Raw genomic sequence first — 11,340 nt, 5'->3', positions numbered from 1 at the left:
CCTTCTTAATTGCAGGACATCCCAGCAAGTGAGATCCTGTCTTTACATGACCAAATAATGGTGGAAGTGCCCAATGTCAGCCCCGTTCAGCACAGTGTATGTGTGCACCTTGAGGAGAGAGCTGTCCAATTTGACAAGGAAAACGTAGAGCATAATGCCAAAGGCCAAGCTTCATATGAACCTGATGCTCACCTGCAAAATTTCCCTGTAAAATTTCCAAAACAGAGGCAAGAATAGCCGTTAGTGTCACTAATGCAGGTGGCCCCATTTGCACACTGGTGACTCCGGCAATTGTCTATAAACACTTCACAGTTCACACCAGTGTATCCAGGCTCACATCTGCAGTGGTAGGCTGCAACTCTGTCAGAGCAGTTGCCATGGATACAGGGATTTGAAAAGCATTCATCAATGTTGAATTCACAGTGTGTCCCTGACCATCCCAAGGGACAGGAGCAGTGATAAGAGCTGTAGATGTCGTCACAATTTCCTCCATGCAAACAGGGGTTGGAGTTGCAGGCATTTAACTGCAAACAGCCAGGAACCACTGAATTTGAAGAGATTTTGAGAAACTGCTCTTCCTGAGGTTTATTAGTAAAACCACGAACATTTTCGAAGTAAGAGAGGTAAATGCCTCCAATTTCTATTGTACTTAGACACCCTTGCAGACCCTTCCTATTGTCAATGGCTCGGTCACCCACATAAATGTCTGTATTATCCTTCAAAAAGTTGAGGCTTCCAGTAGCAATTGCACTGGTCACAAAAGGTGTTTGGTTGTCCACTTCCATTTGCCACCTGGAGGCTTGGGCTAGTGGGTCTGTCATGGAAAGAGTCACTTGGTGCCATGTGCCATCGTTCACTGACTGCAAGCTTGTCAGACTCAGCACAGAAAAACTGTTGCCACTTTGCAGTTGAAAGAATAATCTGGAATCTTGAATGCTAACATTAACAAAAGCAGGCTCTTTTACTGCATGTAATATTATCACATTTGTATCCCTTGTTCTGAAACCAAATGTGATATTGGTGAGATCTCTGGTAATATTCCCATTGCTTCTGAATAATATTTCACTGCTTTGTCCATTGAAAACAGCATTTGCAGTACCTAAAGAGAGAAGGCAATACTAATTAGCAACTTTATTAAATCTATAATGTTTGCTTAATTACCTTTATTAATAGTAATGATCATCGTGTTAATGACATTACATGGTAGATACTGTGCTAGTTTTTTAATATTATTTCTAACAAAACTCTTGAATACAGGTATTATTATAATTATTGCCATCATCATTATTATTATTATCTCCATTCTATGGAAGAAGAAATTGAGACTCATGGAAGTTAAGTAATTTGCTCATAGTCATGTAACTAGTAAATTATAAAGTCAGAATGTCAAACCTGGATGGTCTGATACCAAAACCCAAACCATAAATTTCTTTTCCATTAAAATCCTAATGCATGCCAATTTTTATTCTGCATTTGCTCCTAAAACTAAAGCATTGACTATGCATTTTATACAGAACGAAATTGAACACAAAGAAATCACAAATCTAGCTATGCTATGGTGACACAGAGAATTAACAGTGGAGTCTGGTTTCTGATTAAGCCCTCCAGTAAGCAGTTAAAAGTAGTATTTCAAGTAACTGATTTATTTATCTGGCAAAACTCCATTTATGTGCCAAGCTTCCAACTCTGTACCTAAACCCAAATAGCTTTATGTGGCTGGGAAGAAATATGTAATCATATGAATAGCTCTCAGTTTATACCCACATACTGTATGTGAGCACAGCACTTTGGGACAATCTTATTTCATTTTTCTATTAAAAGTATTTTCCCCATTCTACAACAGTTTGTTCTATGTCTTAAAATATCGAACCCTCTATCAGCTTATGATCTCTGTAGTGAATTGAATTATGTCTTCCCAAAACTCACTGAAGCTTGAATTGTGTCCCCCAAATTTTATGCGTGTACAGGACGTGGAACATGGAACAAGCTACCTGCTTGGCCAGCTTTGAGATTTAACGCCTGCCCTGCTGGATTTTGGACTTGTTTGGGACCTGTTACCCCTTTCTTTGGCCTATTTCTCCCTTTTGGAATGGGAATAGGTATCCTATGCTTGTCCCACCGTTGTGTCTTGGAAGTAGATGACTTGTATTGATCTCACAGATGGGACTTTGAACCTTGGACTTTTGAGTTAAAACAAGTTAAGACTTTGGGGATGAAATGCACGTATTTGCATGTGAAAAGGACGTGAGTGTTTGGGGCACCAGGGATGTAATGTAGTGGATTGAATTATGTCCCCCCAAAACTCCCTGAAATTTGAATTGTGTCCTCCAAGTTTTATGTATTAGAAACTTGGCCTCCACCATGACTGTTGAGAGGGTGGGAGATCCTATTATGATAATGGAAAGGTGGAGCCTTGAAGAGGTGATTGGATTGTAGGACTGTGCAGTAGTGAGTGGTTTGAAAATGGTGGTCGGGGCGTGGCTCTAAGGCTTTAAAAGAAGAGAGAGGAGAGTCTTGTCTCTCTCTGCTCTCTCTGTTCCACCATTTCACAATATGTTAATTGAAAGGTGGAGCCTTGAAGAGGTGATTGGATTGTAGGACTGTGCAGTAGTGAGTGGTTTGAAAATGGTGGTCAGGGGCGTGGCTCTAAGGCTTTAAAAGAAGAGAGAGGAGAGTCTTGTCTCTCTCTGCTCTCTCTGTTCCACCATTTCACAACGTGATACCCTGTGTCACTGGAGTCACCACCAAGACCCTCGCCAGGTGGACTCTGGACCTCCGAGCCTCCGAAGCTGTAAGCAATAACTTTTGCACCATTTCACAACGTGATACCCTGTGTCACTGGAGTCACCACCAAGACCCTCGCCAGGTGGACTCTGGACCTCTGAGCCTCCGAAGCTGTAAGCAATAACTTTTGTTTTCTTATAAATTTCTTATAAACCCAGTTCCAGCTATTTTGTTATAAGCAACAGAAACGGACTAATACAATTTCCCATGATACTTTCATGAGAAAATAGAAGAAATAAGAACCGCCCTGGCTCTCTATTTTCCCAAACCTGGGACCCTAACAGCGCCAGGCTCCACTCTGCCTTCTATCCTGTTATAGTGGATGTTCTGTCTTTATTCTCATCCAAAGTCAAACCCGTCCGTCATGCACTGGGCCCCATTAACTTTTACCTTTTTAGGCATTATTTCTACAAACCTCCATTTTCTGTCCTGCATCACCATTTTCCACCCATTTTAGTTTCTCATCAGCTTAGAAATATGCTGTACGTGTTTCAATTGTAAAAAATAAAACTGCACGCAAGACCCAAAAGCACTACCCTGACAACCGCCATCTTGCTGCTTTCTTCTGTCTCTTTTCTCTTTACCAGCAAAACTTCTAATAGTTTCATGTTCCATTGTCTCCACTTTCTCAACTCCCATTGTCTCTTGAATACTTGACACTCAGGCTTTTGTCTAAAGCCACCCTCGTCAAGGCCACAGTGCGTTCTGTGTTACTCAATCCGCTCATTTCATTCCACTTTTCAGTAGCAACTGATCTTGAAACACTGTCATTCCTCCCTTGTCAGGCACCACACCAAACCACCATCATCTTTCCGATAGACTGATTACTTCTTAATGTCCCCACTGCTTTGCAGATCAATGTAACAACCACTGTTTAGCTCAAGACCTTCATTAGTTACCATCACATCTAGAAAGAAATCTTAAACTCTAAACATACCCACAAGAGTCTATGTGATCTGACCCCGAATTAACTCTCCAGTTCCAGTTCCTAGCAGTCCCTTCCTCATTTGCATGTCACGGTCACAAAAATTTTTTTTGTCATTCATTAAAGACACCAATCTTGTTTTCAACCCAGGCCTTTTATACTTGCTGCTACTTACAGCTGGAGTATCCTTTCCTTAGACCTTCCCGTACCTGGCTCTTCCTCAAGTCAGTATCTGCTCCAATGTCACTTCCTCTGAGAAGCCTTCCCGGACTACCCATGTTGGAATAGCTTCTCCCTAACCCAGGCCTTTTATACTTGCTGCTACTTACAGCTGGAGTATCCTTTCCTTAGACCTTCCCATACCTGGCTCTTCCTCAAGTCAGTATCTGCTCCAATGTCACTTCCTCTGAGAAGCCTTCCCGGACTACCCACGTTAAAATAGCTTCTCCCCGCATCCGCTCTCTATTCCATTACGCTGCTTTATTTTCTTCATAACATTTTTTACCATTTGAAATTAAGCTGTTTATTTGTCTACTTCCTCCTTGACTGTCTTTCTGCACTGGAACATAAACTTTATGAGATCTGTAATCTTCTCTAAGTTATCACTGTACACGTACGCCTAGAATATTGCCTGACCTCCAGTAGGTGCTCAGTAAACATTATTCAATAAATACTCTATGAAAAGAACTCTTTTATCATTTATTCTGGAAAGTGAGATAATGATTAGAAACCACGGCAGGAGGAAGCGTAGTATTCAAGCGAATAGTTTAAGTGTATTATTTGACTGGATTAAAATTTTACTTGATTTTCTGATTTTTGTGTTTTTTCCACCAAATTTGGGGGTGGGGATTAGGAAGAGAAAGAGCAACAAGTGTCTGATGAGATGTTTTTAAGTAAATGCTAAGATGACCGGTCTCATTGGTTCTCACTCATACTGTCTGGAATGCTATATAAATTCATTTTACTAACACTGCTAAACACACCAAAATCACTTGTAATCTGGGCAAAAACCGCAATGCATATAACATTTATCTTTTGCCTTTTCTTCAGGGAACTTTGTCATCATAAACATACCTCTAAGGTGAGTTGTACATTTTAAAAGCTTGGTTTAAATCTTGGTAGGGCAAAAAGATAGAGAAGATTAAAGTCCTTAAGGCAAAATCAGGGTAATGTATGGGCTGTACTCTCAAGTGTATGTTGTTCTATTAGATCTAATCTTCTCGATATATGTTACTTGAAAAGAAAATACAATAGGTCACACGACCACATAAAATTAAAATTATACACAACAGCAAAAGTGAATTCTAGTGTTCAAATCTGTCAATTAGGAATTGATCTACAATTCCCGCTGCAAACTTCCTATTGGTTTATAGTTTCTCTCTTCACTAAGATAAGTCATACTTTAAAAAGAATGCTACTGGGACTTCCGGGGATGTCCGGGACAGACTCTCTGCTCTTCCCGTAGTGGCGATGCCGTAGCAGTGTTCGCTTCACTTCCTTCTGAGGCACGTGTGTCCAAACCCTAAGCTGCTCTGTGTGGAGACTGAAGAGCAGTGGGCAGCAGGGCTATCGTTCTCGGGCTGCCACTGTTTCTAGAAATCCTATTCCTTATTCCCTGTGAAAGTGTTCAGAACGATGTGAATCCCTTTGCAGAACACAGCTGAGACTAACAATGTGAGTATTTCCATCCAAAGATTAACAGAAAATTTAATAATTAATAAGTCCTTTTAATCAAGTAGTTCAGAGGTAGGATAATGGAAGAGGTTGCATTTAAAAATCTGGGCCGACCCCATGGCACACTCGGGAGAGTGCGACGCTGGGAGCATAGCGGTGCTCCTGCTGTGGGTTCGGATCCTATATGGGGATGACCGGTGTGCTCACTGGCTGAGTGCGGTGCGACCCGTCACGGGAAAAAAAAAAAAAAATCTGAGCCACATTAGAAACCAGATTACATTCTTTTTGCCAACTCATCATACTTTCTATGTGTGTAGTACATATTTCTTAAATATGAAACAAAAGTATATATATTCTTCTAGAAAACTTCCCCAGATGTATATACCTGGAATATTCCACGTATATATGTCTGTATGAATTCCATACAGATCTAAGGACAGAATACAGATTCTAAGGAAAGAATTTAATCAGATTCTAAGGAAAGAATTTAATACAGATTCTAAGGAAATAATATTCCAGTTACATAGACATATATATATGTATGAATTTCATAAAGACCCTTTTAATATATGTTTTTAAAATATAGAAACATAAAAGTAAACATATTCTTCTCTTTTCTTCAGTTACTTCGGGGTCCAGTCTAAGTAGGATGCTGCTACTACCGACCTGAGGCCAATGTGTTCTCTACTTCCATTTCATTATTTTAGCGCAGTGTTTTCTAAGGTATTTGATGTAATTTTTTTATTGTAAGCTCATGATGTACTTAATGCGTAGAGCAGTTAAGTAAAAATATAGACTTAATTTGAAGAAAAATAACATCAATTTATCCATTTAACAAATATTTGTTGACAACCTGCTATATGTTTGGCACTATTCTAAGATAAACCACATAGAAAATGTCCTTGCCTCATGAAATGAAAGGAAATTCATATTCTCGTGGGAAAAGAGATGATAAATAAATAAACAAATACATATGTAACAAAATATCAATAAGAGTTATGAAGAAAAATAAAGCTAGATAAGAGGACATTTGGGCCTACACCCAAAGGAGGTGATGATGGCAACCTGGGAAGCTCTAGGTTAGGAGAGCTCTAGACAGTGTGTGGTGGGCTGCTGGAGCCTGACTGAGTGGGGTAAAGGAGAAAATGGAGTAAGACATTGAAGCAAATTGAGGACAACTCTTTAGAGGTTTTTCTCTCACTATAAAAGGAAGCAGAGGAGTGGGATGATAGCCAGTAGGGACGGGGTGGAGGGATCAGGGAAATTTTTCATAGTAAGGAAATTTGATGTTATGTTTATATGCTGATGGAAAAATTGATGATGCTGAAGAGTGAGAGAAAAATGTTAGGAGCAAAATCTGAATGAGAGGAAGAGATTGAATTCAGTGCAAACACAGAGGGTTGGCTGTAGATTGGGCTGTGTATTATTTCAAGTAGGAGAGAAGATAGAGTATATATAATACTATGGTTAGTTTGTGGATATGTCAAAAGTGTGCATGCAGTATTCACATTGCTAGCACTGGAGAAATTGTGTTCTGCTGTATTGAAGATGAGCAGGAAAACCTTTCACACTGAGGGAAATACTCACAGCAAGCATCGACTGAGTACCTGATGTGTTTAATTCTTTATGCATAAGGTCATATAATCATTACAAAAAAACCTACAAAGTAAATATCGTTATTCCTATTTCACAGGTGAGGAAGTTTTAGATTATGAAGATCGGGAGAATTTCCTAAGGCCTCATACTTAAGAGATGGCAGTGTGCTGACACTAGGACCTTTACTCTGTATCTACCAGGGAAGGAAAGTCAAATATTATCTGGTTAATTATTTCTTCAGAAATCAGCTGTAAATGATCAAGGGTCTAGGTTGTGTTGCTGTGACCTCCATTTACCATCCAGACATCCAGGAGCAGGATGAGGCCAATTAGGTCTATTATATGACTCGTGTCAGGCTTATTTCACTACTCATGGTAGGGAAAACAACCGCAAATTTCTTTAATAAGCTGAGTTTGCCTATAGTCTTGCTCTGTGTTTCCTCTTGGAACAATTTAATTGGACGGATGATAGGTTTGAAGTCTACATACATTCAAATCCTTGAGGCACCCGCTGGCACTGGGTTCCAGGAGGACACGGGCTGAGTTCACACCACTGAACTTCCTCACAGGCTTTCCCAGCTGTGTTTGCAGGGCAGGAGCAGGAGAAGTCATCCCACAGGGAGTAGCAAACACCCCCGTTGTGACAGGGGCTGCACTGAGCAGAAAAGAGATTGAAGGCATAAAAAGCACTGGCAACTAAATACCGAAATGTTGAAGCGGAGACCACATATCTCTTATTTTAAAAATGCTAATTTCCCTACATCTTTACGTTTGAAACTTTTAATATCCATTGTTAATTAAATAGAATGAAACTGACTACTACCATTGCCAAATTCTTTCTAAAAGGGCAGGAGTGGGAGGAGAGAAAGAGAAAATATGAAATTGGTCTATAACACAAGGAGGATTTTTAAAGTATTAACAATGTTCTCTGTAATTTATAAATTACCAGGCACTTCCACATGCACTAGGGATTATTACTCCTGTTTTCACAGATGAGGAAACTGAGGCCCCACCACGGGCTCAACATCTTATAAAGAAGTGCAATAGCGAAGCTTGGTATCTAGATCCTCAGTGTACCAATTCAGGGATCATTCCCTCAGTCTCCCTCAGTTGTTTGCCTCTGAATCCGAGACATACTATTATTATTTCAGTTAGCCCAAGATCACTCAAAAATATTCAAAATAAAAGTTTTTAAAAAGAATTTCTTCGAGTCTGGACTGTGTTTATCCAGGTCTACTACTAACATGTGACTTAGGCTAGTTCCATAACCTTTGTAGACTTTAGTGTATCTGTAAATAACATGAATGGGATAACAGCAGTGCGGGAGTCCTTCAACAGAATCACATGGATTAACCCATGTAAAACAGTACCTGACATAGCGGAAGTTCTTCTATAACAATGTTGCAATGACTCATCTGTGTACATTAAGACATAAGCCTGGTACATGGCAATAGTTGGAGCTCAACAAATGTTCGACACGTATCAATGTGTTTCCTTCTTTTCCTTAGAAAGGTCATGCAAAGCTGACAATTTCATACATTTAAGCACTTCTTAGAAGAGCATACAAAATATATAAAGTAAATCATCATTCTTAAGTAATTCGATTGTTGTCAGGGTAGGAGAAGCATGTAGCTGGAGTAATCTTGGTTGGTTAAATAGACTATAATGACAGTAAGATCAAGGCCATATTTTTCTAGGCTGGCTGGTTAGTACATGGTGCTGATAACATGAAGATCCAAGGTTCGAACCCTGTACTGGCCAGCAAAAAAAAAAAAAAAAAAAAAAGATCAAAGTCATATCCTTTGGCTCAATATAAATTCTCTAGTCTTGCTGGGAAGATACAGATGAAGCATGATTCTTATTCTATGGCTGGAGGGTCAGTAAAATCACCTTCATGTACAAAGAATAATTTTAATAAATTACCGATCATAAAATACAAGTTTAGCATACAATACGTATATAGTTGCTATGAATAATCCTACCTTGCAGATGTTGTCTCCAGGACAGCCTTGGGTCACATTGACAAGGATTGGATTGTAGGATACATTGTTTGCCGAATTTGGGAAGAAATCCAGATTCTGGTTGTTTAATCTTATGTGAATAATCCTACCTTGCAGATGTTGTCTCCAGGACAGCCTTGGGTCACATTGACAAGGATTAGATTGTAGGATACATTGTTTGCCGAATTTGGGAAGAAATCCAGATTCTGGTTGTTTAGTCTTATATCTTGGATACAGCCTTTGAAGAACCCACCATTAACTTCAGTGTCCTGCCTCTGAGGCAGGCCTCCAACATAGATAACATCTCCTCTTTGGATCTTCCATGTGGGAACAGAAATAAATCCTAGGTAATGTGAAGACTGATACAGTTCAATTTTGTTTGATCTGAATTTCAAAGATATCAAGTGGACATTTCCATCACTAAGAACAAATTTGCCCACTACTTTGGGAGAGCGTGGAGTCTGCATTGCTAGCCTGCCATGCTCTAGCCAGACGCGGACGTACTGATATGTGCTGTTTTCCAAAGCCAGGAGTAAGCCTGATGGCCGATGTGTTCGGACAAACATGGAGAGGCTGACGTTCTCTCCATAACTCCCATCAAGATTAAAGACAGCGTATCCAGTGGAGTCACCCTGGCCAAATCTGCCTGCCACATACTCTTCGATGTCAACATAAAAGAGAGGAAACAAACAAGAAACACTGTGAGACTCAAAAGCAGGAAGAGATGAAAGATGAAGATCTTATACACACACACACTCTCTCTCATACATACTTTTTAAAGTTCAGGACAGGCTTATTCAGTAGAATAACAATTTGGCCTCATTTTCTGATCTTCTTAGTTTATACTGTCCCCCAAATAATTACATTTTGGTTTATAGTTTATAGTTGAGGTCCAATGATCACAAAAGAGAAAAAGATCTCTGCATTGATAAACTAATGAACCTCCCCTTCACTGCCCTAAAATGCTGGGACTTAACGGTGGAATATAAGACACTATTGTACTCCAATTTATGGAAGAATTTTTGGAGCAAGAGCACCTCATGCAACATCTATAAGCAGACTGTTCAGACAGTTGTAATCTTTACTATCTGGAGGCTGAAGCAAACATGCTATTAAACCCAATTACTCTTTGTAAAGGACATAAATAAAGAATTAGACTGGCGCATCCTCTTTTGGGATGACATCCCACATAATAGGAGGCAAGGCTGTTGAAGAAAGGAATAGGTGTGCTCTTCCTCTGTGGTCCTGATTGGGAGCAGGAGAGGTACAGGAGACAGAGAAGTGGGGGACGAGGCTGGGTGTTAAACCCACCCAGCATTTCCTGTGGTCTGGGGATATGCACTTATGTGGCCATACTATTGATACGCGTCACCTCAAGAAACCCTTGAGCTGTATAAAAATGAAACCTGACATTTAATAACATTGATAATACAGGAGGAACAAAAATCACTGTCCTCATAAAACTTACATTCAAATTGGGGGAAACAGGTATGTCAGGTGGTGAGAAAGGTTGTGTAGAAATTAAGTCAGGTAGAGAAAAGAGATAGGGATATTTGGGGGTAGGGTTGGAGTTGTTATTTAAAATAGAATAATCAGGAAGAATTCTCTGAGAAGTTGAGATTTGAGTAAAAATCCAAAGTAAATAAGAACATTATTGTGATAATTCAAGATAGAGATGATGATGCCTTGCACCAGTGGTAATGTGGAGGTGGTGACAAGTGATCAGATTTTCAAAATATTTTGAAGGTAGAACTGATGGAATTTTCTAGAGTTAATCCATCTCCAAGGTTTTTGGCCCAAGCAACGAGAAGAATGGAGTTTCCATTTGCAGAGATGAGGAAGAAAAGTGGAGGAGCAGATTTGGGGGGACGTGAGAGTCCATATTAAATTTGACATGCTCTAGTGGATGTCGACTAGCAGGCAGTTGATACGGAGGCTCAGGGGAGACGTTGTGGGCTAGCTCTAATAACTTGGGATCTGTCAGTATACATAAGGTACTTAAAGCCACAAGACCAGAGGAGATCACCATGAGAGCAAATTCGGGGAGAAAACAAGAGGCTCAAGATCTGAGCCTTCCGGCAGTGGACAACTGGGGGTGAAGGAGATGATGAAAGAGCAGCTAGTGAGACAAGAGGAGGACTACGGGGCCGGGATGCCCCATAAGCCTAATGAGGAGTGAGTTTTCAGGAGGAGGATGTGTTCAGTTGTGTTAACTGTTACTGAGAGCTCAAGTAAGATAAGGACTGAGGACTGACTATCGAATTTTGCAATCTAGAAATCATCAATGAACTTGACAAGAGCAATATCTTAAAAATATTGCTGTCTTCATGTTTTTAAATCCCAGTCCTGTCCAGATGAAAAA

The 11,340-nt window shown here is 39.9% G+C and overlaps 1 protein-coding gene across 1 annotated transcript in view; it reads right to left on the bottom strand.

Annotated features, from left to right (window-relative positions):
• Nucleotides 1-11,340, bottom strand: part of CRB1 (crumbs family member 1, photoreceptor morphogenesis associated) — a 22,680-nt gene that overhangs the window by 6,944 nt on the left and 4,396 nt on the right. The window contains exons 2-4 of the mRNA XM_008563085.1: nucleotides 9,089-9,636; nucleotides 7,468-7,633; nucleotides 193-1,099 (exon numbers count right to left, since the gene is read on the bottom strand). Coding sequence (XP_008561307.1) covers nucleotides 193-1,099; nucleotides 7,468-7,633; nucleotides 9,089-9,636 — 1,621 coding nt within the window. The remainder of the gene's footprint in view (nucleotides 1-192; nucleotides 1,100-7,467; nucleotides 7,634-9,088; nucleotides 9,637-11,340) is intronic.

The sequence above is a fragment of the Galeopterus variegatus genome, unplaced genomic scaffold (genome assembly GCF_000696425.1).
Source record: "Galeopterus variegatus unplaced genomic scaffold, G_variegatus-3.0.2 Scaffold12530, whole genome shotgun sequence".
NCBI lineage: Eukaryota > Metazoa > Chordata > Mammalia > Dermoptera > Cynocephalidae > Galeopterus > Galeopterus variegatus.
The sequence above is the reverse complement of the archived record's forward strand: the minus strand, read 5'-3'. Positions and strand labels throughout refer to the sequence as shown.